We start from the raw sequence: 26,156 nt of genomic DNA on the forward strand, positions 1-26,156 counted from the left end.
ATTTGTTGGTTGACTGGGGGAGATCCGGACTGAGGTGCTGCTATGGGGAAATGTTCTGGGTCCTCCTCCTCACTACCTGTTCTTAGCCTGGGACTTTGTGCTCAGGGTGTCTGGTACCTGGAATGGACAGCAGGAAGGGCGAGGAGAGTGAGTGGGAGCTCCCAATGTGGATGTCCTTCTGTTAATTCATGAGGCTTTTCTGTTATCTCGTGGCTTCAGCTGCAGTGAGTTTATATCTGGTATGTAATTTTTTTTTTTTTTCTTCTGAGGTTGTTAAGAGTTGCTGGAAAATAGCTTCCACTTTGTCAGTCTCTCTCATGCCTTTTTTTAAGTTTGCTGCTGCCCTTGTCCCTTTTTTGTTGGCATCCCTTCTACTGGTCCCCCCTTACCATGGAACCTTCTCTTGTAACGAAGAAGGCCACCTGAACAGCACAGATCCGTCCGCCCCTGTAGTCATTCCTCGGCTTCAAGGTGGAGGAACACGCTTCCTGTTCCTTCTCACTCCATCGTCTGAAGTCATGGAGGGTCTGCACCGATCCAGGCTCTGGGATTACTGTAAAATTGATTGTTTCATGTTTGTAGTTTGTACCATTCACACAAGTCTTTCCACGTTTCTCTGAATTTTTATTGTGGTTCTTAGGGCATAATAATAGTCCATCACACTCATATGCCACATTCAGTTCCTCCATCAGTGGACAACCTCTTTGGTTGTACTTCTTCTGTACTTTCCTTCTATAAAAAGTGCTGCTCTAAATGTTTCTCTTTATTCTGGATCTTTTCTTCTTCCTCTGACCCCCTAGGACCTAGATCTAACTGTGCTATTACTGAATCAGAGGGTATGTACAATTGAGCAGCTTTCCTAGTGTAATTCAGAACTGCTTTCCAGAATGGTTGGGTGATTCTATAGCTCTGACAAATTGGGAGTTAATGTACCTCTTTCCCTCCAGACCCTCCGGCATTTTCACTTTCATCTCTTGTTGATTTTTGCCTTTCTGATGGGCATGATGGGAATTCTCAGTGTTTCCTTAATTGACCTTTTTCTTAGTGTTCTGGAGCATTCTTTCATGTAGTTGTTGATCATTTGCATTTCTTCTTTTGAAAACGACTTGTTCATCTCCTTTGAACACCGGTGGCTCAGGGGGTGGTTCTTTGATCTTTGCATCGTTGCCCCATGCAGACCCCTCTCAGAGATCTGCTGTGAGGGTTGTGGGGTTGTCCCCTATCCAATAGCTACTCTCACTCTTAACTGCTTGATTTTGTTTTTTGAAAAGATTATAAGCTTTGTTTCATCCAAGCTATTTATTTTTTTTGCTGCTCACCTCTTTCTTGGGATGTGTTCAAGCCCTCTGCAGGAGGATTTTGAGTTACTCCCTTTTAGATCTTCTGCTCTTCTGGCCATTCCCCATACACTTTCCTGCCTCCTTGCTTTGCTGAGGCTGTACTCGATGCCTGGAGTGCAGTCCCTTTGTTGCTCCTTGGAATCCCCAGCCCCTTTCAGGGGCTTAACTTCAGGGGTTAACTTTCTCCCAGAGCTATAATATGATGTGACCTCAGCTGTGGACAATGCCCAGATGAGCCCTGGAACTGCCATTTCTGCCAAGGCCATGGAGCACTAGAACTCCAATGTCCTGGCGCTCCCCATCCCTGACTCCTTGGTGAGCTCAAGTCCCATCTTTTAGTTGAGGTTCCTTTCAGGAAGCCCCAGTTCTTGCTAAATCACTAAATACATAAATGTATTTATCTGTGTATGTGTTGTTTTTCTCTGGTAAAGTGTAAGCTTCTTCAAGGCAGGGATTGCTTCATTCTTAATCTATGTATCAGCACTATTTACATGGCGTGTGATGGATGCTTAATAGAGACCTGTGGAATGGCATGGGATTCACCCAGGAATAATCAAGTGGATGCAGTGGGAAGATGAATGGGTTTGGCATGAGAATCTTTGGATTTGATCCTTGGTCTACCCCTTCCTTACTCCCTGTACCACCTAACCTTTCCGGCCTCCAGTTCCCTCCTCTACAAAATGGGAGGAGTGGACGAGATCTTTGGACCAGGGAGATCTTTCCAACCTTAGCTTCTTGAGAGGAAGAATACCTTGTGTTCACACTTGGTTCACTGGGTTAGCCCGTGGATTTTTCCTTATTTTGGAAAGACCCTTTGTGTGGATAATAGGGGACTAGGATTCTAGGCCTAGGACTAAATGGGGAATAGATTGGATGCTTTCTAGGAGAGTTGTACAATGCTTTCAGGGATCCCAAGCTGATCCCTGCCTCACTGGTAGGTTTTTTTTTTTTTTTTTTGACCCCAGTATTTTTCCAGTGGCACCTTTTGGACTGAAATCGTGGAAACATCAGAATCTCATAGAAACCACAATGACTACCCTAATGGTAGTAGGAAGAAGAGTGTGGAAAGATGGCTGGTGTTCTGAGACAGCAGCAGGGGGTTTTGAGCAAGAAGCAGACTGAAAAAGCTTGTGGCAATAAGAGAGGAAGACTCATATGGAGCCCCCCCTGCATCTTGATCAAGTGCATCCTAGTCATTTTAGTAGTTTCTTTAGGATCCAGCTCAGAACCATTCTAGATATAGGAGAAGAGAGGCTCTTTGTGGATTTAGAGTCCAGGCTGCTTAAGCCCTAGAGAGAGCCTTGAAACTGTGGCCTCCAGCCTGGTTTGGAACTCACTCTTGCCCTCCCCATACATGGTGATCACAGCTCCTATCCTTCCAGTTCACGTTTCAGGATTTATAGGTGTATGTGGATGGGGAAGGGTCTAAGTCTTTTTCCAAGTGACTGAGAGCATTCAGTTATCTCTCCAGGCACGGGAACCTTCCTGACAAGCAAGGAGCTGGGATTTGCCATATTGCATTTCCCATTTTTTTTTTTTTAAATGTCATGGCTGACCTTCTCTTTGAGAGTTTAAAAATATGTATTCTGAAAAAGCAGATGTTTCTTGATGTCCTTGCCTTCTTCTTCCTCCTTTCAGATGCTTTAGATGATGAATTACTGGACCTACAAGGTTTCCTAGAAAAAGCTTCTCCCCCTAAAATTACAAGGGTTTCTCTCCCATTGTTCTGTTAACTTTCTTCCAGAGCTATAATATGATGTGAACTCAGCTGTGGACGAAGCCCAGATGGGCCCTGGAGCTGCCATTTCTGCCAAGGCCATGGAGCACTAGAACTCCAATGTCCTAGAGCTCCCCGCCCCTGACTCCTTGGCGAGGGTGGTGGAATAGGAAAACAACATCAGACTTTTGCTTTTTAATATGTTCCTGATTTTTTTCTTCCCTTCTTCTGTTTTCTTCTTTTTTTACTTAAAATTCTTTGTTATAAGAAATGATTCTTTGAAAGAGAGGAAGGGGACGACTACAGGGAAAAATCTAGATAAAAAAGAATCAATAAAAATCTATTAAATTAAAAAAAAAAAAAAAGACACTTTGTCAAATTCCGGTCAGGTCTTGTGAAGGGTATTGACATTTCTGCAATTAAAATGTTTGATTGTCATTTAGTTCCTATTTGCTTTGAAGGGAGGGGTCATTCCTTGGCTATATTTTTTCCTAGAAGTTTCCTCCTTTGCTCAGAGTAGCATTGACTGTTCCAGAATGAAATGGACACCTCACAACCTCATTTCTGCTTACCCTGTCCCTCAAATTTCTTTCCTCCCTCCCTCCCTCTTTATCCTATGAGCTGGTCTGGAAAATGTTTCCTGGTCAGACTCAGAAGTCTGTTTACTTCACCATGAGGAATTCAGAAACATTTAAAAAAAAAAAAAAAACTTCCTGTGACATTTGTAGAGCTTGGTACAGTGGTCAGAGGCCAGGGACCAGGGACACAGGCAATGTTTGATTCTGGGATTTATGTTGCTTTTGGAAGAAGTGAACCCAGAGGCCTTTGTTTTTGTTGGTGGCCAAGGTTTTCAAAGACAAGTATTGATGCCTTTAGTCAATTTGCACATGATTTGTAGTGGAAACACATGATCGCATTGAGGATCTACTTCAAAGGCTCTAAGTCACCCCAAGGTGAAGGCTGGCTCATGATATGATTCCTCTTTTTGCTTTCAAATCTGTAAATTAAATAAAAAATCCCAAAGCATTAAAAAAAATATTAGAATAGCAGATAAATGGAGCTGCTTGGTTTCTACCAAACACTTGAACGCCGTGGAGAAGATGAGAGCAAATGATTGATGTTTTGTTTCTAAGTTTCTTCAAATCCATCTGGAAATGTGTGGTTAAAAACCGTATTAACAGCAGCAAAATTCGTCATTAACTTTGCACTTTGACTATATTTAGTAATTTGAAACATCAGCTTTTATTGCAAATAGGACTTAATAGTGTGAGGCTATTCTACTCATTTCACAACCCTGGCTCCCCATCTCCTGTGCATTTTCACTTCCCCTGCTTTCCTGAGGGAGTCACTCAAAAAAAATGCCTGGAAGATGGGGCAGGAAACAAACTCTGAATTTCATTCTTTTTTCTCTTGATCAGTGTGAACTGATGTAGTTTTTTTTTTTTTAAATTTTATTTAATAGCCTTTTATTTACAGGATATATGCATGGGTAACTTTACAGCATTAACAATTGTCAAACCTCTTGTTCCAATTTTTCACCTCTTACTCCCTACCCCCTCCCTCAGATGGCAGGATGACCAGTAGATGTTAAATATATTAAAATATAAATTAGATACACAATAAGTATACATGACCAAACCGTTATTTTGCTGTACAAAAAGAATCAGACTCTGAAATATTGTACAATTAGCTTGTGAAGGAAATCAAAAATGCAGGTGGGCATAAATATAGGGATTGGGAGTTCAATGTAATGGTTTTTAGTCATCACCCAGAGTTCTTTCTCTGGGCGTAGCTGGTTCAGTTCATTACTACTCCATTGGAAATGCTTTGGTTGATCTTGCTGAGGATGGCCAGGTCCATCAGAACTGGTCATCATATAGTATTGTTGTTGAAGTATATAATGATCTGGTCCTGTTCATTTCACTCGGCATCAGTTCATGTAAATCTCTCCAGGCCTTTCTGAAATCATTCTGTTCAACATTTATTACAGAACAGTAATATTCCATAATATTCATATACCACAATTTATTCAGCCATTCTCCAACTGATGGACATCCATTCAGTTTCCAGTTTCTAGCCACTACAAAGAGGGCTGCCACAAACATTCGTGCACATACAGGTCCCTTTCCCTTCTTTATAATCTCTTTGGGATATAAGCCCAGTAGTAACACTGCTGGATCAAAGGGTATGCACAGTTTGATAACTTTTTGAACATGGTTTCAAACTACTCTCCAGAATGGTTGGATTTGTTCACAACTCCACCAACAATGCATCAATGTCCCAGTTTTCCCGCATCCCCTCCAACAATCAACTGATGTAGTTTTTACAGAAGAATGGTTTGCAGGGTGTTCCTCTCTGGACTCAAGACTTTATTTGGTCTTGAGTTTGATCTTGACTTGACAACTTTACTTATGTATATACTTTTATTTAAAATAAATTTCACCCCAATGGCATCTTCTATTTTTGCACCAAACACTTTTACTGGTATGTCTCCTTCTTCCTTGTTGCTTCCCTGAATGTTGTCCCTTATAGCAAAGATGCAGGATGATGGGAGGAGGGGAGCAAAGCCAAGAAGGAAAACTACGTGTTTGCAAGTGTGACATTAACTGTTGAATTTCCCTTCCATACTTGCTGCCTCCGTCCCTCTGGGACCAGGCATGGGTGCTGTAATTTCCTGGCCTTCCATTTGGATTCTTTTCCAGTTGTCACTGTCAAGTGCTGAGGGCGTTGTCATGGTTCTGGTAATCTCGTTGTACATTAGCTCATGTGGATCTTAACTTCTCAGTGTCAACTCTTATTTATTTATTTTTTTATTAAGGCTTTTTATTTTCAAAACATGCACAGATAATTCTTCAATATTAACCCTTGCAAAACCTTGTGTTTCAATTTTCTCCCCTTTTCCCCACCCTCTCCCCTAGATAGCAAGTACTCCAATATATGTTAAACATGATAAAATCTGTGTTAAATCCAATATATGTATACATATTTATACAATTATTTTGCTGTACAAGAAAAATCAAATCAAAAGGAAAAAAATGAGAAAGAAAATAAAATGCAAGTAAACAATAATAGAGAGAGTGAAAATGCTATGTTGTGAACCACATTTAGTCCCCATAGTCTTCTCTCTGCATGTAGATAGATGGCTCTCTCCATCACAGGACCATTGGAACTGGTCTGAATCATCTCATTGTGGAAGAGGGCACACTTCCATCAGAATTGATTATCTTATAATCCTGCTGTTGCCTTTTACAACAATCTCCTGATTCTGCTCACTTCACTTAGCATCAGTTTATGTAAGTCTCTCCAGGTCTTTCTGAAATCATCCTGCTGGTCATTTCTTATAGAACAATAAATATTCCCTAACATTCGTATTCCATAACTTATTCAGCCATTCTCCAACTGATGGGCATTCGCTCAGTTTCCAGTTTCTAGCCACTACAAAAAGGGCTGCCACAAACATTTTTGCACATACAGATTCCTTTCCTTTCCTTTAAGAATGTCTTTGGGATACAAGCTGGGATACAAGTTCAGTAGAGACACTGCTGGATCAAAGGGTATGCAGTTTGATAGTGCTTTGGGCATAGTTACAAACTACTCTCCAGAATGGTTGAATCCGTTCACAGTTCCACCAACAATGCATCAGTGACCCAGTTTTCCCACCTCCAACATTCATCATTATCTTTTCCTGTCATTTTAGCCAATCTGACAGGTGTGTAGTGGTATCTCAGAGTTGTCTTAACTTGCATTTCTCTGATCAATAGTGATTTGGAGCTCCTTTTCATATGACTACAAATAGTTTCAATTTCTTCATCTGAAAATTGTCTGTTCATGTCCTTTGACCATTTATCATTTGGAGAATAGTTTGAATTCTTATAAATTTGAGTTAGTTCTTTATTTATTTTAGAAATGAGGCCTTTATCAGAACCTTTGATTGTAAAAATGTTTTCCCAGTTTGCTTCCCTTCTGATCTGTCTGCATTAGTTTTGTTTGTACAAAAACTTTTAAACTCAATGTAATCAACTTTACCTATTTTGTGATCAGTAGTGATCTCTAGTTCTTCTTTGGCCACAAATTCCTTCTTCCTCCATAGGTCTGAGAGATAAACTATCTTATGTTCTTCTAGTTGCTTATAATATCATTGTGTTTAAATCATGAACCCGTTCCGACCTTATCTTGGTATAGGGTGTTAGCTGTGGGTCAGTGCTTTGTTTTTGCCCAGTGTCATCTCTTAGAGCACGTCTGGTGGTCTTGATGAGCTGCCTTTTGCCCTAGCCAATGGGTGTCTGCCTGGTGGCTGCTGAGGGTCCAGTCCTCGTGATGTGTTTTCCTGTCTTCCTAACCCCGCTGTGCTGTGATGCTGTGGTGATGTGGTTGGGACGCCCAGAGTCCCCCCAGCCCTCCCCTTCCACTCTCTTCCCATGATTGAGCTATAAGCCCCAGGAGGTCAGGGACCACTTTACTTGGCTTTGGTGCTTAGTACAGTGAAAGACACAGAAAACATGTAGCAAAGGCATAAATAAATGCTTTTTCTTTCTTTCTTTTATTCATTCATTCATCAGGACTAACGTCCATTTTACATTTCAAGAAGCCAAAGCCCAGAGGTAGCAAGTTCCTCCAGGGTCAAATAGGCAGGACTGGCAACTTGGCGTTTTAACCCCTGTACCTCTCACAGTGAGACCCCTGGGGCAGAGGGCCCAGGCCTGGAATCACTTCCTAGCACAGGGCCAATGTCATTCCGAGGATGGTTGGCCCGGCTCTCAGCTCGGGCAAGAGGTGCCTGGCATCTTGGCACTCCAGTCGCCGCGCCAGCTGTGACTCTTCCCCTCCTGGGCTGGATGACTTTCTGGCTTCTCTGACCTTCAGTGTGAGGTGATCTTTTGTTCTTCATCTCCTAGGATGGGATGGAGATCAAATGAGAGATGAGAGGGATGAAAGGGTCCCTCCAGCAGCACTGCTGTTCTGCAGGACCTTTTAGAGGGAGACAGATGATTTGGCATGGCAGAGAGCTTCTCAGGGATCGGCCTTCCTGCCTCTGGGCTCAGGATTTTCCAGTGGCATTTTAAAGAGCCAGGATAATAACTTAATTAATTGCTCCAGTTGTATGTGGAAATGGCGCTCTTCAGAAGGCGAGAGCTTTTCACTTGGGTGTCTGACAGCACAGTGTGCAGAGTCTTGGGCCTGGAGTCGGGAAGACCCGAATGCAGATCGGCCTCAAACAAATCAGTTAACTTCTGCCTCAGTTTCCTCATCTAGAAATCTATAAAATATGTAAATATCTATGCAATAGTAGCGTCCGTAACCCCTGTGAAGATAAAATGTTTCTAAAGCACTTTGTAAACTTTAAAGTATGATATAAGTGCCAACTTTTATTAACTATTTAGTAATGACAGTTGCTAATTATTCTTCATGATAATGTTCCGCAAATGTTTATTAAACACCTCTGATGGGCAAGGCACTGGCTTGCTGCTGGAGATCTCCAAAGCACTGACCCACAGCTCTAGTCCTTGCTCCCAGTGTTCAAAGTTTATACACGGGGACAGGACGTGTGAACAAGGCTCCACAAAGTAGAATGAGACAAGGGCAAAGGCCTGCGCTTTCCTTCTGTATGGGTTGGACCAGGTAGCTGCCCCAGTTGCCTCCAGCTTCGATTCTTGGTTTCTGGATGAAGCGGCAAGAAGCCATCAGCTGCCTAAATGACAACCAGCTTCAGCCCTACTGCCTGTGTCACTGCTCTGGGCCTCAGTTTCCCTGCCTGTAAAATGAGGGGGTCAAGCTAGGTGATTGCAAGGGTTTCCTCCAGCTCCAAATCCTATGAGAAACCTCCAAAGAACGCGACAGCAATATTTGAGGAAGAGAAATCCCTTCCTCAGGTGGAGAGTGAGTGAGGCTACATGGAAGGGGTCCCTGGGGAGGGTTTTAAGAGGAGGAGAAACGGGAGGAGCATGTTTGGGGGAGCAGGATTGGTCTTCTCGGCTGTGAGCTGGGGATAATCCCAGCAGCCTCAGCCCTCCCTTCCCCCAGAGACTTCTGAAACCATCCTCGTGAGCTTTCCCCTCTTTCCCACTTCTCCGTTTGTCCAGGACAGCCAGCTCACACTCTGCTCGCCATCCTCTCCTCTCTCTCCCTCCATGTCCTGTCCCTTGGTGGTCCTGTTTGGCCTCTGATGCCTGCTCTCCCCTCACACCTGGACTCCAGTGTCTCTGCCCCACAGGGCATCCTATGCCCAGCCCAGCCAAGCTCCCTGAGCCCAGCTCTGCCCCAGACCCTCTACCCCCTTCAGTTAATGACAGGAGTTCCCTCTTCTGTCTGGCCTGTTTGGCTTTCAAGCCCTTCACAACCTGTCCCCCCTTCCACTCTTCTTCCTTCCTCTAGCACCCGGGGATCGTGGCCTCCTTGCCTTGCTCCAACAAGCCGGGCCATCTCTTGCTTGGGCATTTTCACTGGCTGTCTGCCAGCCCAAAATACGTGTCCTCCTGCCCCATTTCCCCCTCCTCGCTTCCTTTGAGTCCCACCTAAACTCCCCCCTTCTTCAAGAAGCTTTTCCCAAGTCTCCTTAAAGTTTTGGGCCTTCCCTCCTTGACCACCTTGAATTAATCCTGTCTGTGGCTGGTTTGTAGCTAGTAATTACAGGCTGTTTCTCTTTACACCATGAGCTTCATGGGGGCAGCCACAATTTTGTCTTTCTTTGTTGCACTGGTGCTTAATAAAATACCGGGAACATCGTAGGTGCTTAATGAATGCTTGTTAATTCTCTAACTGAAGCTCTCCCACAAAGATACATCTAGAATCTAGAGGGAGAGATGAGTCCCCCAGGGCCACAGAGACGACATTAATTTGTTTATGAGATTAGGATAATTAAGAGGAGGAACTCTGGAGCAATAAACTTGAAGCAAGGATACTTACAACAAGGTGTTAACTCAATGTGACTGATGAGATGATGGTTCTGTAGTTTACATATACTTAGCATGGTGATGTAATGGTTCTCTAGTCCACACATACTCAGTATGCTGTAATTGTAATAGGGTATTTAAGGGCTGAGAGAACTGGGGACATGTGAACAGTCTGAACTGTTGGGGCCCAAAGTGAACAGACTATGAAGGAGACAATAAAGACTCTAGACTCGATTCTTGACTATCCTCATGTTGTCCATCCTGCTGAGACCAAGGCCTGTCCGGAGAACCTCCAGAAAGCTAGTCCGGACATTACAGGAGAAGGTTTTTTAAACTGGGCCAAGTGTTGAGAATGAGCTGACTGGAGGAGATAGCATTTGAGCTGAGCTTTGAATATCAAGGGGGAAGGCTAGGGAGGCATTTTAGGCCCAGGAAATGGGAAAGGCCCTAGACTGGAGGGAGGAACATTATAGAATTGTATAGGCCTGAGATGGGAGAGAGGTGGGAAGGTAGGTGGAGGCTGATGGGAGAGGGCTTGGATGCTAGGCTAAAAGGGGAGGCTTGGTCTGTTCTGGTATTTCTGGAAAGGGGATGACTCTGGAGAGGAGACAGATGGGTGGCTCAGGAGTGGGGATGGACTTTCATTGGGATGCTGGGGGAGATACTGAACTGCCTTCTTTTTTTAATTTAGAAAGAGAGGGAGCAGCAGGACATGCAACTGGGGAAGAATGGAGCTGGTGAAAGGCGAGAGATGATCACTCCAGCTCTGCGAGAGGCCCTTTCCAAACAAGGTGAAAATCTCTGTGGATTTTGGTAGATGACATTCTTTTGCAGCTTGCTGACTTGGGGCTCACCTCCATGAGAGGAACAGGAGGAGGAAGCAGGTCTTTATTTACTCCTGTATCCTTGAGCTGGTTCAACAGCTCCAGGGGATGGGCGACTCCCACTCCCCTCCTCTTGTGCCCAGACTTTGGCCCTCAGTGCCCTCCCCTCCCCTATCCCCAACTTGTGCCCTGGACACCCTGGCCTTGTCTGCTTATCTGTCCTGAGTATGGTGCACATTTTGGGACAGGAGGTCCCGAGTTCTTCTCTGGCTTCTCCTTCTTAGGATCCTCCTGATGCGACGTGCCTTTAAGTCTCAGCTCATTTATTTCTGGTAATCTCTTTCTTACTTAAATTTCTCTGTCATAGATTTTAAGGATAGGGTATTTCAATACTGAAATTTATTTCAAAAGGGCGAATGAATTCAAATGCACCTTGAAGATGATCCATTTAAGAAACGCAGCTCAGCCCTTCTCAGGAGCATGTTTTAGAGCGCTGGCTGGAGGTGGATTTCAGAGTCCTTTGATCAGCCTTTCTTTTGCCTTTCTCCAAGTATTTCTAGCCACTCACTAGATGCTGTTCCTGAAACTTTGAAAGTGAAGTTCAGTATAGTGCCCTGGGAAGCTACCTGTGTGCAGTGCCTACTCTTCAAGTCCAATTTAAATTATTGCATTATTATCAGCACTGACATGCTCTAAGCTGATGTTGTTTTAACTTGGCCACTAATGGACTGAATCCTCATCCTTTCCTCCATCCTCCCTTTTGTTCTTTTCCCCATTATAGGAATCACTTCTGCCTACTGTTCAAAACAGACACATTTGCTTTTTAATGTGGATTGGACTGAGGATCATAGGAGACCTGACTGAGCTCCAAGGGACTTGAGAAGTCATTAGAACCAATTTTCCTTTTTGAATCAATCCAGTCTCCTTGTTTTATAGTTGGTCCCACCTCTGTATCCCTAAGGGCAGTTGGGTGGCAAAGTGGATAGAGTGTAGGGTCTGGAGTCAGGAAGACTCATTTTCATGAGTTCAACTCTGTCCTCAGACACTTAGTAATTATGTGACCCTGAGAGAGTAACTTTATCCACTTTGCCTCAGTTTTTTCCATCTGTCAAATGAGCTGAAGAAGGTCATGGTCACCCGTTCAATATCTCTACCCAAACCCCCTAAAACTACCAAGAAAACAGACTCACAAAGAGTCAAACATGACTGAAAACAACCGAATAAAAACATTCCCCTAATTCCTCTAAAATCTAGAGTTCATCTGTTTAAGGAATTCTTGGGGGGAAACCCCTAATTCCTCAGTGGATAGGTGACTTTTCTGTGATGTAATCTTAGAGATCTGCCTTGTGGTACTCAGAGATTGGAGGACCGGCCTGGACTCTCAGTCCAGGGGGTCACTTGAGCCCAGGCCATTCTGAGTCCAGGCTGCCCCTCCCCCCTTACTGCAGTAATTATATCTCAGTAGTTAATGAAATCCTCGGGAAGGTTTGTGGTTGTACTGATGGGGTTCTATGCCTTAGGGGGTGTGGAATTGCTGGGGTAGAACTCTGCCATAGGTGCCTGATCTTCTGGTGATAGGCCTTTGAATTTAGCTTGGGGAGCAGACATATAGTCGGGCATCCCTGAATGCTCACTTAAAGCTTCTCTGGCCTGTGCTTTGCTGATATGACTTTTGAGAACTCAAGGACACTTTCTTGATGAGACTTGGACTCTTAGCGACTCTTGGGGTCCATAAGGGATGGTTTTCCTTAATAAAACAAAAGAGAATCTCAACAATGTGTATTGGAAAACTAGATTTGTGTGCTGTTGTCTCCCCTGTTAAAATGTAAGATTTTTGACACCAGGTAATTGCCTGTTTGCTTTTTTATTCCCAGTGTCTAGCAAACAATAGGTACTTGATAAATGTTTACTTGTTAATAGGTTTTAAGTTACTGTGGGCCTCCATAGACCCAGTGGGACAGTAAACTGGACTGAAGACTTTTTGCTTCAAAATAACCACATACTTTCTCTTTACCCACCCACCCACCCCCCAATAGTATTTTATTTTCCCAAATACATGTAAAGATAATTTTCAACATTCTTTTTTGTAAGATTGTGTTCTAAATTTTTCTCCTTCTCTCCCTTACCTCTCCCTCTCCCCAAGACAACAAGCAATCTGATGTTGATTAAACATGTGTAATTTTTAAAAACATATTTCCATATTTGTCATGTTGTGCAAGAAAAATCTGACTAAAAAGGGGAAAAAAACATGAAAAACAAAGACAAAGAAACAAAAATGGTGAAAGTACTTTGCTTGGATCCACATTCAGTCTCTGTAGTTCTCTCTTTGGATGAGATTGGCATTTTCTATCCCAAGTCTATTGGAATCTCCTTGAATCACTGCATTGTTAAGAAGAACCATCACAGCTGATCATCACACAATCTTGTTGCCATGAACAATGATCTCCTGGTTCTGCTCATTTCACTCAGCATCAGGTCTCTCCAGGCCTCTCTGAAATCATCCTGTTGGTCATTTCATATAGAACAATAATATTCCTTAACATTCATATGCCACAATTTATTCAGCCATTTCCCAGCTGATGGGCATCTACTCAGTTTCCAGTTTCTGGCCACCCCAAAGAGGGCTGCCACAAACATTTTTGCACATGAGGATCCTGTTCCTTCCTTTACGATCTCTTTGGGATACAGGCCCCAGTAGAGACACTGCTGGGTCAAAAGGTATATTTTTTATATATATTCGGAAGAAAGCGGGAGATGTTAGGATTATTACAAGCTGCTAAGTAAGTGGGATTGAGGAGACAGTGATTAAATCTAGTTTAGAATTGATTTAATCCTACAACAAATAATGGTTTCCTAGTGATATCATGATTGGTGTGTACTCAATGTATAGCATATAAGCTCTGATATAATATAAATAATAAATATAAAAATTAACCACATACTTCCCAAAATTATTGAGTTGGAGGTAGAAAACAGGTTCCCAGTCAGAAAAGATGCTGCAGCTGATTCTTCTTCAGCCAGTCCCTGCAAACTTGAACTTTCTCTCCTTTTCAGTGAGATCCCTGAGGGCACAATTAGGCAGATAAAAGGCCTCAGAAGTTAACCTTGCAGTTCTTGGGGATGTTGGGCCTTTGACTGACCTTCACCCATTGGCTTTTTGACTTCATACTAATGATTTACACTCTCCAAGAAAATTGATCTCATTTATGGGAAAGTAGGTAAGCTCAATATTGATTTCAGCAACTTAGTGCTGGTGATATTACAACAATTTAAATGAGACCCGATGCTGCCCAGACCTCTGGGAGACAGTTTCCCAGGGCAAGTTTCTGAGCAGCGTTTACAGTGAACCTACAGTGCAGACTCGGGCAAGGCCCTTCGGTGCTTACTGAAAGAAGCTGTTTCGAGAGTGGCTGTTTCTGCTGAAGGTACTGAGCGCCTTGGCTGCTGGCTGGTTTGGTCCATGACCTAAGAGTCAGGGTCCTGGGGAAAATGGCCATCTCTTGGGGTGGGCGCGGGTGCTGAAGGCTCGAGGCCTTGTTGATGCCGGACCACGCCTGGAAATACTCAGTGGTGACTGGAGAGTGAAGTGGAGAGAAGAGGGCCAGAGGAAACTCTGATTTGGAAATTAAACTTAGGCCTTTTCTGGCTTCAACTACTTAGAACTTGCATTTGGAAGGAAAAGATTTAATTTTCTTTATGCCAGGAGTTTTTCCCTCAAATAATTTAAAAGGAACAAGATTTCATTGCCTCCCAATCTTCACGTCTGACAAAGACTCGTTCTAATGGGTGTCAGCGGATGCTAATAAGATGACTGCTTTTATTAGGCCCCCTTTGTTATACCCACAGTGGTTATTCAGGAGAGGGGGCTGGAAGAAAGGGCAGGAAGTTTGCCAGAGCTGAGCCCACCGACAAGAAGGCACCATCTTTCCTGCTCACTTAGATGCATGTCCTCCTGCCTTTTTCCAGGAGTCCTAAGAAGATATTGAGGTGAACAAAAGCTACGTCCTAGACCAAGTGTGAGGAAGGTGGTGAGGATACAGATCTGCCTTCTGTTGCAGAGGCTGGCTAAGCCCTTTCCAATTCCTATCTCATAGGGGTACTGGAAGGATAAATGCCACCAAAGATGTTACTGGTAGCCTGGAACCTTCTGCAAGAGCAGCAGATGTGCTGGGAACAACAAGTGAATCATTACTACTAGCAGCCGTAATAATGGATTGTTCCAATAACCCCACATTTTTCAACTTGCTCTGATTCTTTCATTCAGTAAATCTAGGCTTTAATTAAGTACATTATGACTTTTCCTTTGCAACTGGGTGATTTAGGATACTGTTTCGGAAAATCTAGAGAATTTTTCCTCAACCTTCTTACCCAATAGTATGTTGTTATTGTTGTTTGCCCTTCATTTTTCATCTTTTTTTTTTTTTAAAGCTTTTTATTTTCAAAACATATGCATGGATAATTTTTCAACATTGACCCTTGTGTTCCAAATTTTCCCCTCCTTTCCCCTCCCTCTCCCCGGTTGGCAAGCAATTCAGTATATGTTAAACATGTTAAAATATATGTTAAATCCAATATATGTATACATATTTATATAATTATCTTGCTGCACAAGAAGTCATCAAAAAGGAAAAACAAATGAGAAAGAAAATAAAATGCAAGTGAACAACCACAAAAAGAGTAAAAATGTTATGTTGTGATCCACATTCAGTCCCCACAGTCCTCTCTCTGGTTGTAGATGGCTCTCTTCATACAAAATCATCAACTGGTTTGTCCTTCATTCTTGAAGAGGACCTTGATGTCAGGGAGTGGATGCCATGATGGGCAGGTGAATTGGGTTGAAGTGAGGAAGGGCCAGGCAAAGTCACCTGCCTCACTTTCCCCTTCAGAGTCACCTGGGTGCAGTGGCCAGTTATAGATCAGGATGATGATGGAGGGTAGGAAGTCCTTGGTTTTCATAGACTTAATATTATTTTGAAGTAAGAAAGTGGCTTGGGAAAGCTTGAACTGTAAGCCTGTGTAATGTCTGGGCCTCTGGATGGGCCTTAGTCTCAGCAGGATAGACACCACCAGAATGGACAGGAATAGAGTCTAGAGTCTTTATTGTCTCCTTTACAGTCTGTGTCTGTCACAGTCTGACTCAGTCTGCCCTGGTCTCCTCCAGCAGTCTGCCAGTCTCAACAAGTCTCCCTCTGAGTCTGACTTTGTCTCCAGTTTAAATACTCTATTACGATTACATCATTACAGCATACTGAATATATGTGAACTAGAGAACTATTATCTCATCAATTCCACTGAGTTAACACTTTGTTTCCAGTATACTTCTCCAGAGTTCCAACCCTCTACAAGCCCGGTTTGTGGAGAATCAGCAATATTACACTTCAGGAAATCTTGCAAGGGTCTTGAGAAGACCCTTCTACAGCCCACCTTTGTGGAGGTCACCTTGCCAAGGCCCACCAGTCACTGGTCCTCAGAATATACTCGGTCCCTGCCTCGCAGATTCCGTGTGTCTAACAGTTGCTGAAAGTTTCCCACACTCTAGTAGTTGGGTCCTTCAAGCTAAAAATGTATAAATAAGATTTAGATTTGTACCACCAGCAAACAGCGTTGTTCACACGGCAGCTGGGTGAGGAGACATAGCAGCAGCTGGGGAAGTGGAGGCTTCTGCATGTTGGGGGAAGGCTCAGTGTTGGGAGAGGCTGAACATTTTGAGAATTGGCATCTGTAGCCGTGTACACTGCCGTCGGCATTTTAAGACCACGCTTGAGCCTCAGAGATGAAGGACAACCTGTTAAAACCTGGCAGAGAAATGCTTAGTGAAAATGATGGCCCTGGTACACTCGTCTTTAGGAAACAAGCAGTGGGGGCCATAGACAGACGGGGTCCAAGAGGGAGGAGAAACTCCACAGAAAGGACCCAGGGACAGGTGCTGGAGAGGCCACAGTGGACTGGACACATCTCATGGGACACAACATAATCCGTTGCAATTTGGGAAGAAAATATTCAAATTTTGTTTTCTGTATTTTTCGGTCTAAGAGAAAAAAGAAATTGAACTTTACTGAAATTTAACATGTGAATCCTGATGGGGTCTCTAAGTCAGATGATGTATTTGAAGGGAAAACTGGGAGTTGGCAAGGGCACCTTTACCTGTTGGCTCGCTTTCAGCTCTGTTTCAATACATCACAATTTATTGCTGATAAAGAAGAGTTAAAGAGGAAGTTATCTGGTTTCTATGCAACCCTATGGAATGGCCTGGTAGTTTCAAATGATTGCTGCAAAGAAGCCTTAGCTTGAAGATAATAAGGTGACTACAAGTGAGGAAAAAGATGGTGGGACACACACAAGGTCCTCCTTAGCCATGTTGCAGGATGAAAACAGTGATGATCTAATACGATCTGACAAGAAGTCAGCCAAAAAGATGCAGAATTCTCAAGAAGAGAATTTGAAATGAGGATTTACGTTTGTCGTTTCTAACTGTGAACCTTGACCTACATGTGGATTAGGTCATTTAGCTCGCAGGCGATAGTACGAGGCCAGAGATGAATACAGTGTTTATAAACCAGACTTTTCTTCATGAAAACCTGTCTCTGTCGCCCCTTAAAGAACTTGTTTAAAAATCTTCCAACGAGTTGAGTGTTTTGAGCTTATTTGTAAAATATAAAAATGTAGTGCCTTCTGATTAGTTTGCAAGAACAACTGCTTGACATCAGGGAAAACAGAAATTTATTAGCTGAATTACAGCACAAATCTTTGCTTTAGTTGGTGGATAGCATTGAACAATAGGGCAGGTGGGTGGTGTGTGGAATCAGGAGGATTAACATTCAAATGTGGCCTTAGACACTAGCTGTGTGACTCTGAGCAAGTCCCTTACCCCTGTGTGCCTCAGTTTCCTCATCTGTAAAATGAGCTGGAGAAGGAAATGGCCAATCACACCCCTATTTTTCCAAGAAAACCCCAGGTTGGGTCGGGAGAGTCAGACATGACTGAAAAACGACTCAACAACAACAACAATGAACAGTGAATCCCATGACTTAGTGATGTGCAGCCAGTGATCTCCTTCCATCTCCATCCCTTTCTTTGTGAAGGCTCTGTCAGCCATGATGGTTTTAAGAACAGATATCTCTATAAACTAACTTAGAATCAGACCTTTGAAACTCTGGAACATGTGTTAAACTGAGATTTTTGAAAATAATGAAGCACAGTAGTATTCTTTAATCACAGTATTCTGGCAAAAATATAATTTAGTAATAGTAGCTTTAACAATGAGAGCAAAAAGGCTTTTTGTGTTGTTAAATAAAAAACATTCTTTTAATGTTGTTTACTTGATCTTTATCTAATCCTTTTAAAACTTCTGTTTTTGTGTATGTTTTATAATGTACATGATATAGTAGTATAGTAGTGAATCATCAAAAATCTGTAAACTATATTTAACATTTTAAAAATTGTTTGGATTACAATTTTTTTTTTGGTCAAATGCCCATTTTAATACCACTTCTCCATTAAGCAAGTTAAAAACAAAACAAATCCCTCACTACATATCTATAAAGTCTAGAAAGATTACATTAACTGTGTCTATAAATGTAGGTTTTTTTCTTTTTATCTTGTAATTTTTTAACTTAGGGCTTTAATTTTAACACCTCTTTCTCTAGCAGGAGCTAAATGGGATGTTTTGTCTTCATTCTTCTGGGATCATGATTTATCAAAATTAGCTAAGAGCTCTAAAGTCTCCCAAAGTTGTTTTTCTTTATAATGTTGTTGTCATTGTATAAATTGTTCTGCTTCTGCTCACTCTGCTCCGCATTGATACATAAAGGCTTTCCTGATTTCCACTGAAATTGTCCATTTCGTGATTTCTTTTGGCATGATAATATTTTATTATGTTCACATATTACAATTTGCTTTGCCATTATTACCCAGACAGAGGACAATTCTCAGGTTTCCATTTTCTGGCAATCACGAACAGCTGCTGTAAATATTTTTTATACCTATAAGGTCCTTTTCCTCTCTCTTTGATTTCTTTGAGACATAGGCCTCCTGGTAATATTGCTGGCTGATGGGAAATAGGCCTCGTGGTAATATTGCTGGCTCATGGGACATAGGCCCAGTAGTCAGTAGTCATACTGCTGGCTTATAGGACATGCACAGTTTGGTAACTTTCTGAGAATAGCTCCAAATGCTTCCTAGAAAGGCTGGACCAATTCACAGCTCCACTATCAATGCACTAGGATACCTGTATAGCCACTCGAACATTTGTCATTTTCTTCTTTTGCAATTTGATATTAGGTGTGAAGTGGAAACTCAAGTTTGCTTTAATTTACATTTCTTTAATTATTAGTATTTTGAACATTTCTTATATGATTGTTGATAGCTTGACTTTTTTCCTTTGAAGCTTCCTGTTCCTATCCTTTATCTAGTGGGTACTTTGAATTGGTTTCTTTTGGATCTTGGAAACAAGATCTTTTTATCTGAGAAACTTACTTCAGGGATTACTTTCCCCTAAATTTAAACTTGCTTCAGAGATTTCCTTCCCCTAAATTTGTAAACTTTAACAATCAAAATATGAGATTCTTAACCAGTGACAAATGAATGGGACATATCCCGGGAGCGTTGGAATTGTATCAGTCTTGAAACTCTTGAAATTCAGAAGGCCAAGAATGCTTAGGGGAGAAGTAAGTAAAAGATTGGTAGAGTTGGTATTATTGTGTGCCTGAGGACCACGAGGAACCTCATTTCATGGGACATTTGGAGTCCACTCAGATGTGGGTATGTTACAAACAGGGATTGTTTCATTCTTTGTACTTGAATATCCCCTATGTGCTTTTCTGGCACATAGTAGGTGCTTAATAGATCCTTGTTACTGGTTTTGTTTGTGATAAGGTTTTGTAAAAAGATGAAGCTAATGCTGTGCATCCACATTTGTTGGAGAGGATAAATACCTAGAGAAAATCTGTGAAGCTCTTCAGATTATATCATACTTTGATGCTTAGTGACTTCAGTGCAAAATTGGAAATAGACCAGGATAGTGAGAAATATTTTGGAAACCCTGATCAGGTGTAAGAAATGAGAGGGGTTAACAACCTGTGGGCTTCATAGAATTCTTATGCCCATCTCTAGGAATACTTTATTCAAGAACAGAATTGCCAGGGGCTGGAAATCGTTAGCACCAGATAGCATCATAAAAATGATATTAATTATATCATAATAGACAGAAAATGACTTGTTGCTGATGTGGGAGTTGTCTCTGAATGGCCATCTGCTTAGGGCGACTTGTGAGGGCAAAGATCGATGCTTTGAGGGAGCATAAAACAGAAAAACAACATGTGGTCAGCCGAAACAACGCACTCTTGACCTATCCCACAAAATATCAGTCATTCAAAGCACATAATGGTTAGAAGAAAGGGCAATAGATATAGATTATATAATAATTTCGTGAATAACTTTCATTGTAAATCAGTTATCGAGTGCTCAGAGAGCTCAATCAGCAAACGCTTGATTTCCCTAGAGATGGCAGCCAAAGGCAAGTCAACTGGTTGATGAAACCTTATTGATCAGGGCAACTGACCTGAGATCCAGAGTGTTTACGGAAGAAATAGAAGAGGTTTTGAAGAGAACAAAGAGAGATGAGGCAGCTGAATAAGATTTAAGTGTACCTAGAAGGGATCTGTGCTGGAGCGGGGGGCTGTCACACACTCCAGGAATCTTACAAAGTTTCCATAAATAAGGCATGAAAAGACTTTCAGATGTTATTAAACCTGAGAAAAGGTGACTGAGTGAGAACATCAACAAATCAGACTAAATGCTTTCTTTCCCATTTGTCTAAAATTTTTATGAGACTTACCTGCATATATGTTGAAAGCATCCTCAGTGAGGAGGCTAGTAGGAGACAGGCAGGCTTTTACAAGCAATAAGCTTTATCTTTCCATTGTCTTTTTGACTAAATACGAGATCCTACTGTTGTCTGTTGTGAAAAAATACTTGCTTTGGTAGAGCAAATGCTGCTTTAAAGGTCCTTTTCCCACAAAGCATCTCCACATATTCATCAGAATAATTCAGGGTTCTTTAAAAGAGATAGCAACAGAGATAACAACCTTGTGGTATGATCCTGTTCCTCACAAATGTAAGAGAGACAGATACCAAAATTATTCACCATTGGGATGGAGATCAGTCCAGAGTCCAAGTTGAAGAGGGATTCTCTTTGGATAGTGGGGGCTTCTCAATGCTCCTGTTTGTGGATAGCATCTTGCTGGTTTCTTCAAGCTCTGGAACATTGCAAAACCTCCTGCATTTCTTAAATTATGAGTATTTTGAACATTTTTTATATGATTGTTGATAGCTTGATTTTTTTTTTCCTTTGAAGCTTTTGTTCATGACTTTTATTTAGTGGATACTTTGAATTAGTTTCTTTTGGATTCTGGAAACAAGACCTTTATCAGAGAAATTTGCTTCAGAGATTTCCCGGTAACCACTCAAAAGAGTTTAGTTTCATCATTTTACACAAAAACAACCAAATCAGTGTAGAATGTCTATTTCTTTTGAAACTAAAGTCACCATATTGTACAAACTTTTGACCCAAAGATATCACTGCTAGGGTCTATACCTCAATGAATTCAAACAAAGAGGGAAAGGATCCATATGTCCAAAAACATTCCTGGCGTCTGTTTCCATATTGCCAAAGAACTGAAAGTAAGGAGATGCCCAGCAATTGGGAAATGACTGAACAAATTATAGAACATGAGTAGCATGATGTTGTTGTGACATAACAAATGATGATGAAAAGGCTGGTTTCAGAGAAATTTGATGCATGAACTGATGCAGAATAAAATGAACAGAACAAGAAGAGTTTTCACAGAACTATCAAAATTGTGAGGAAAAACAATTTCGAAAGACTTAAGAACTCTTATAAGTCAAACGATCAGTCATTATTCCAGAGGCCTTACCTTTAAATATGTAGAATGAGATGCATTTTTGAACATAACCAATATAGATTATTGTTTTGCTTGACCACATGTATTTGTTGCAAGGGTTTTGTTTTGTTTCCCCCTTGCTCCCCTGGGGTGGGGAGGGGAGGAAAAAGGAATTAGAAATTAATAATTAGAAAAATAAATTAGAAATTTAGAAATTAGGAATTTAGATAATTAAAAATTAGGAAATTAGAGATTTCCACAGATTAGTAATTTAGAATTATTAGAAAAATAAATTAGAAAATTAGAGAAATAAAAAGATTAAGAAAAAAGAATTTTTATTGCTTAGATTATGATGTGTAGTTATAATCTATTGAGCTTGTCCATCAGTGTTATCAGTGTTTGTGTATGATGTATAGATACATATTATAACATGTAGATATTTGTATGTATATATCTCTCTGGAGTAGATAATACAAAGAGACAATCACGTGGAGTCAGAATTAAGAGGACGATGGGTTGGATTGATTTCTTCAAATGTTCCAGTATTGTATGGCTACAATTCATGAAGGAAAGTTGCATAGAAGGTACAGTGAGGATGAGCAGACTGTGACATTTAACAGATTAGGAATTTTGAAGAATTGGAGATAAGAATGCCATCAGGGGAATGTCTTATTTGAAAAAAAAAGGGGACAGACTGGTCACATGGAGAGGAGGGACCCGGGTGAGCATCCCGTGGGCTCCACTTATTGAGTAGATTCCTTTTGGAGAAGTTGAGGAAGGACATGGACACGAGTCACCCAATTTGAGCTGGCACAAATGAGTTGCATTCTCCCTTATCAGAAGGAACATCGAAATTGATTATCATGGATCCATTTTGAATATTTGATAGTGAAACTATAGTAGGAATAATAGCAGTACATCCAAGCCATTATTTTGATATATTTTTTACTATTAAAATAATGCAGCAGATTAAAAAGTATTATAATAGTGCAATACTATTGAGATGCTGATATAGTTCTGCCCTTATTCAAAAGCAGATTATTTGCATTTTTTTCTTCATTGCCTATATTCTCTTTTTTGTGTCTCGGTTGTATATTTTTTCTATAAAAGTCATTAAAAATACATTATCAATAATTGATAATATTAATAAATATGAAATCCTCAGCAATAATTCTACATGGATATTAAAAGTAAATGTACCTAGTCATTTTCTCAGCTACTTCTATTGTCCGCTTCAGTACTTATTTGGTGTCTTATGGCTTTAATGATTATGTTCTAACTTGGCGTAGCTACAGTGGGATATATATTACAGGACAGAGTTTTGTCTGCTTGTCCTTACTGTGCCGATCGATCACATTACCAGGATTCTCTCTCCCTCTTTTTCTTTGGTTTTGGCCTAGGCGGTTCAGATCTTGTATTTTCATACGAGTTTAATTACCGAAATTCTGTCTGAGGAATTGTGTGTCAGATTGATCGACATTTTGTTCATAGATCAGTAGCTGCATTGAGCTCCCTTATTGTGGTAACTCTTCTACCTGTGTCCCTAAAAAAGCCTTTAGGAACAAAATCCTCTTGGCTTTGGAGCATTCCTCCTAATGACTTTGAAGACATTTTGGGGATTTGGTCCTTGGTTTATTTGTCCCCTTACATGGTAGCTAGGTGGTGCCATAGTTCACTCATCTTGCTGAATTCAAATCTGGCCTCAGACACTGATCCTGGGCAAGTCATTTAACTCTGCCTCACTTTCCTGATCTGTCAAATGATCTAGGAAAGGAAATGGCAAACCACTCTAGTGTCTTTATCAAGAAAACCCCAAATGGGATCATAGTCAGACACGACTAAAACAACTGAACAACATTGACAGTGGCTCCCTTAAGAGTGGAGAGCTAGTTCTCCTATTTCTCTACTTAATAATGCCTTCTCAAAGCATCACAAGTTTATTTTTCTGTACTCCTGGATTTCTTCATTGGTGAAGGGTTTTCAAACATTAGGCCTTTGGGGACAGTTGGCGATGTCATGACAGAGCCTGCCTGTAATGTTCTCTTTTGGTTCGGCTTTCTTGGGGTCTGTGGGAGCAGCCTTCCTTTCAGTTCAGTAATCACCACACGAGTTGCCAGGGGTTAAAGTCCAAATCCTTTGTTATCTCTTTCAAAGTCTTGTCTCCTTTCCTGGGGCCCAGTTAGCTTTCTTAGAGGCCTATTTCTCTCTTTAGTTCCGAGAACTTAAGCTCCTGCCTGCCTCCTCTGGCTTCTGAATCTCCCTGAATCCAAAGGTTTGTGCTTCAGCCTCCAGCCACCACAAAGGAATGAATCTGTCTCAGCCTCAGGGAGCTTCTAGTGTGCTTGTCTTCTCTGGCCCTGAGAGCTTCCCCTCTGTGGCTCTCAGCCCCTGCTTATATGCTCCACGCTGAGTATATACCAATCATTATATCACTAGGAAACCATTATTTGTTGTAGGATTAAGTCAATCATATTGAACTATGCTAAACCATTGTCTCCTCAATTCCACTTAGTACCTTGCAAGCATCCTTTGTTTCAGGTTCAGAGTTCTGGCCCATAATATCTGTTGTACGTTTTCTCTGGAACATGGGCTCACCCCTCAGCTTCTTTGCAGTGTGGACAGAGTAGATGGTCTGCATGGCAGTTCCCTGTCCTGATTCTTGGCAAAGATTGCTGTCCATGCTTATGCAATGAATGAGACTTAGATTCTTCAGGCAAGTAGAGAAAAGCTTGCTGGACCGGGACGGGCTTGGGTGTTTGCAGTTCTGTTTTGATTTCTTTAATACTTCTTGGAGTCATATTTGCAAATCATTTTCCAGCAAATAGTGATGGGTTCTTGGGTTACCTTATCTTTTTTTCCCCCTAGGATTCTAGGAACCTAAATCTGTTAGAATAAATGTAGAAGAAGAGAATCATTATGCACAGTGTCCCCAAAATCTTATTTTAGTTTAATACTATACAAATAACATTTGGGATACCATGCAAATGGCTTCATAGGTTAGAGAGTGCTTTGCATACCTCATTTCATTGGGTTCTTACAATCACCTGGTGAGGTAGAACTTTCTGCTATCATGCTCCCTTCTTCCCATTTTCCGGCAGTGTAGGGGGTCTGCCCTGACATCACTGGAACCCTGTGGCGGAGGTGGCAAGAGCCTGTTGTCAGGCATGGCTGGGGGTGGTCCCATGGACTGCTTTCCTCCTCCCCTTTCTGTAAAGTCCTGACTAACTCTCTGGAGGACCTCGGGATCAGCCAGAATCCTTGGTTTTAGTGGAGGAGTGAAGATGGCAGAAGGGCCATGTGGCTGGTCAGAGATGGAGTCCGGCATCTTCTCTTGTGTCTGTGGCTGAGACTCCCTTTAAATAGGATTATGTTACTACATCATAGCGAGCATGTGCGACTGTAGCCATTACTGTGCAAGTGCTAACTATGGTAGCATCACATCCCCACAGCACACTCAGTATATGTACTGAACCAGAGTGATTACAGCATTAGCTAGAGGATCATTATCTCATCAGTCCTACTGAGACTTAAGTACCCCTTTTCAGAATTCTGGCCCTGTAAAAAAGGACCAGAGCCTCTCACTACTATCAGTGTTGGTTCTGGATTTGGGGGAGGAGGGAGGGCCATACTGGGAGATGAGGAAATGTAAGAAGAGCACAAGGTACGAGAAAGATTCAGTATGTAGGAAGGGGCAGTAGCCATGAAGGATGCCCTCTGTTTTACCTAGGGCACTGGTGCCCAGAGACGTGGGGCTTCCTTCCCCAAACTGCCTGTGGGCAGCTCTTGCCGGAGGGATTTCTGGGCTTAAATAAAGCCCCGGTGACCTGGCTTGAGGTCGCAGAAGACCCTGTCTGACCCCTGACCTCTGATTCCTTGGCCAGCCTCTGGCAGATTGGGATGGGGGCAGGAGTGATCAGGGGCACACGGGTGGCCTGTGACTGACAGGGTTCTGTTTTCCTTGGCAGGTTATCAGCTGATTGGGAGCCACTCCGGGGTGAAGCTGTGCCGCTGGACCAAGGTAGATGTTGGGTCGTTAGAATCTTGTCACAATTTGTTCCGCAGTGTGTACATTCACACATACACACGTACACATGCACACACAAACTCACACAACACACACGGACACACATACATATACACAGTACACACATCGACACATGCAGACACATACACACAATTTGTTCTGCAGCGTGTGTACATTCATATACACATACACACATACACACATACATACGTACATGTGCACCCACCCACACACACACACACACACCCATAAACTTGGTAGCTTTGATGCCTTAACATGACACTAGGACTTGGGACACCCTGTTCATTGTATGTGAGTGTGTATTAAATATATAAAGTGTATTTGTTGTAAAAATATGTGTTTTAGAGAAAAATGAAATATAAGATACTTTAATATAAAGCATAAATCCACATTTTGCATAAGCATATAAGGTACATTTTTTTCTCCAACATGTAATGTA

The 26,156-nt window shown here is 41.8% G+C and overlaps 1 protein-coding gene across 1 annotated transcript in view; it reads left to right on the plus strand.

Annotated features, from left to right (window-relative positions):
* Positions 1-26,156, plus strand: part of LOC100918039 (S-adenosyl-L-methionine-dependent tRNA 4-demethylwyosine synthase TYW1) — a 207,548-nt gene that overhangs the window by 35,255 nt on the left and 146,137 nt on the right. Inside the window, exons 8-9 of the mRNA XM_012549824.3 lie at positions 10,639-10,738; positions 25,638-25,690. Coding sequence (XP_012405278.1) covers positions 10,639-10,738; positions 25,638-25,690 — 153 coding nt within the window. The remainder of the gene's footprint in view (positions 1-10,638; positions 10,739-25,637; positions 25,691-26,156) is intronic.

This window comes from Sarcophilus harrisii, chromosome 4 (genome assembly GCF_902635505.1).
Source record: "Sarcophilus harrisii chromosome 4, mSarHar1.11, whole genome shotgun sequence".
Classification (NCBI taxonomy): Eukaryota; Metazoa; Chordata; class Mammalia; order Dasyuromorphia; family Dasyuridae; genus Sarcophilus; species Sarcophilus harrisii.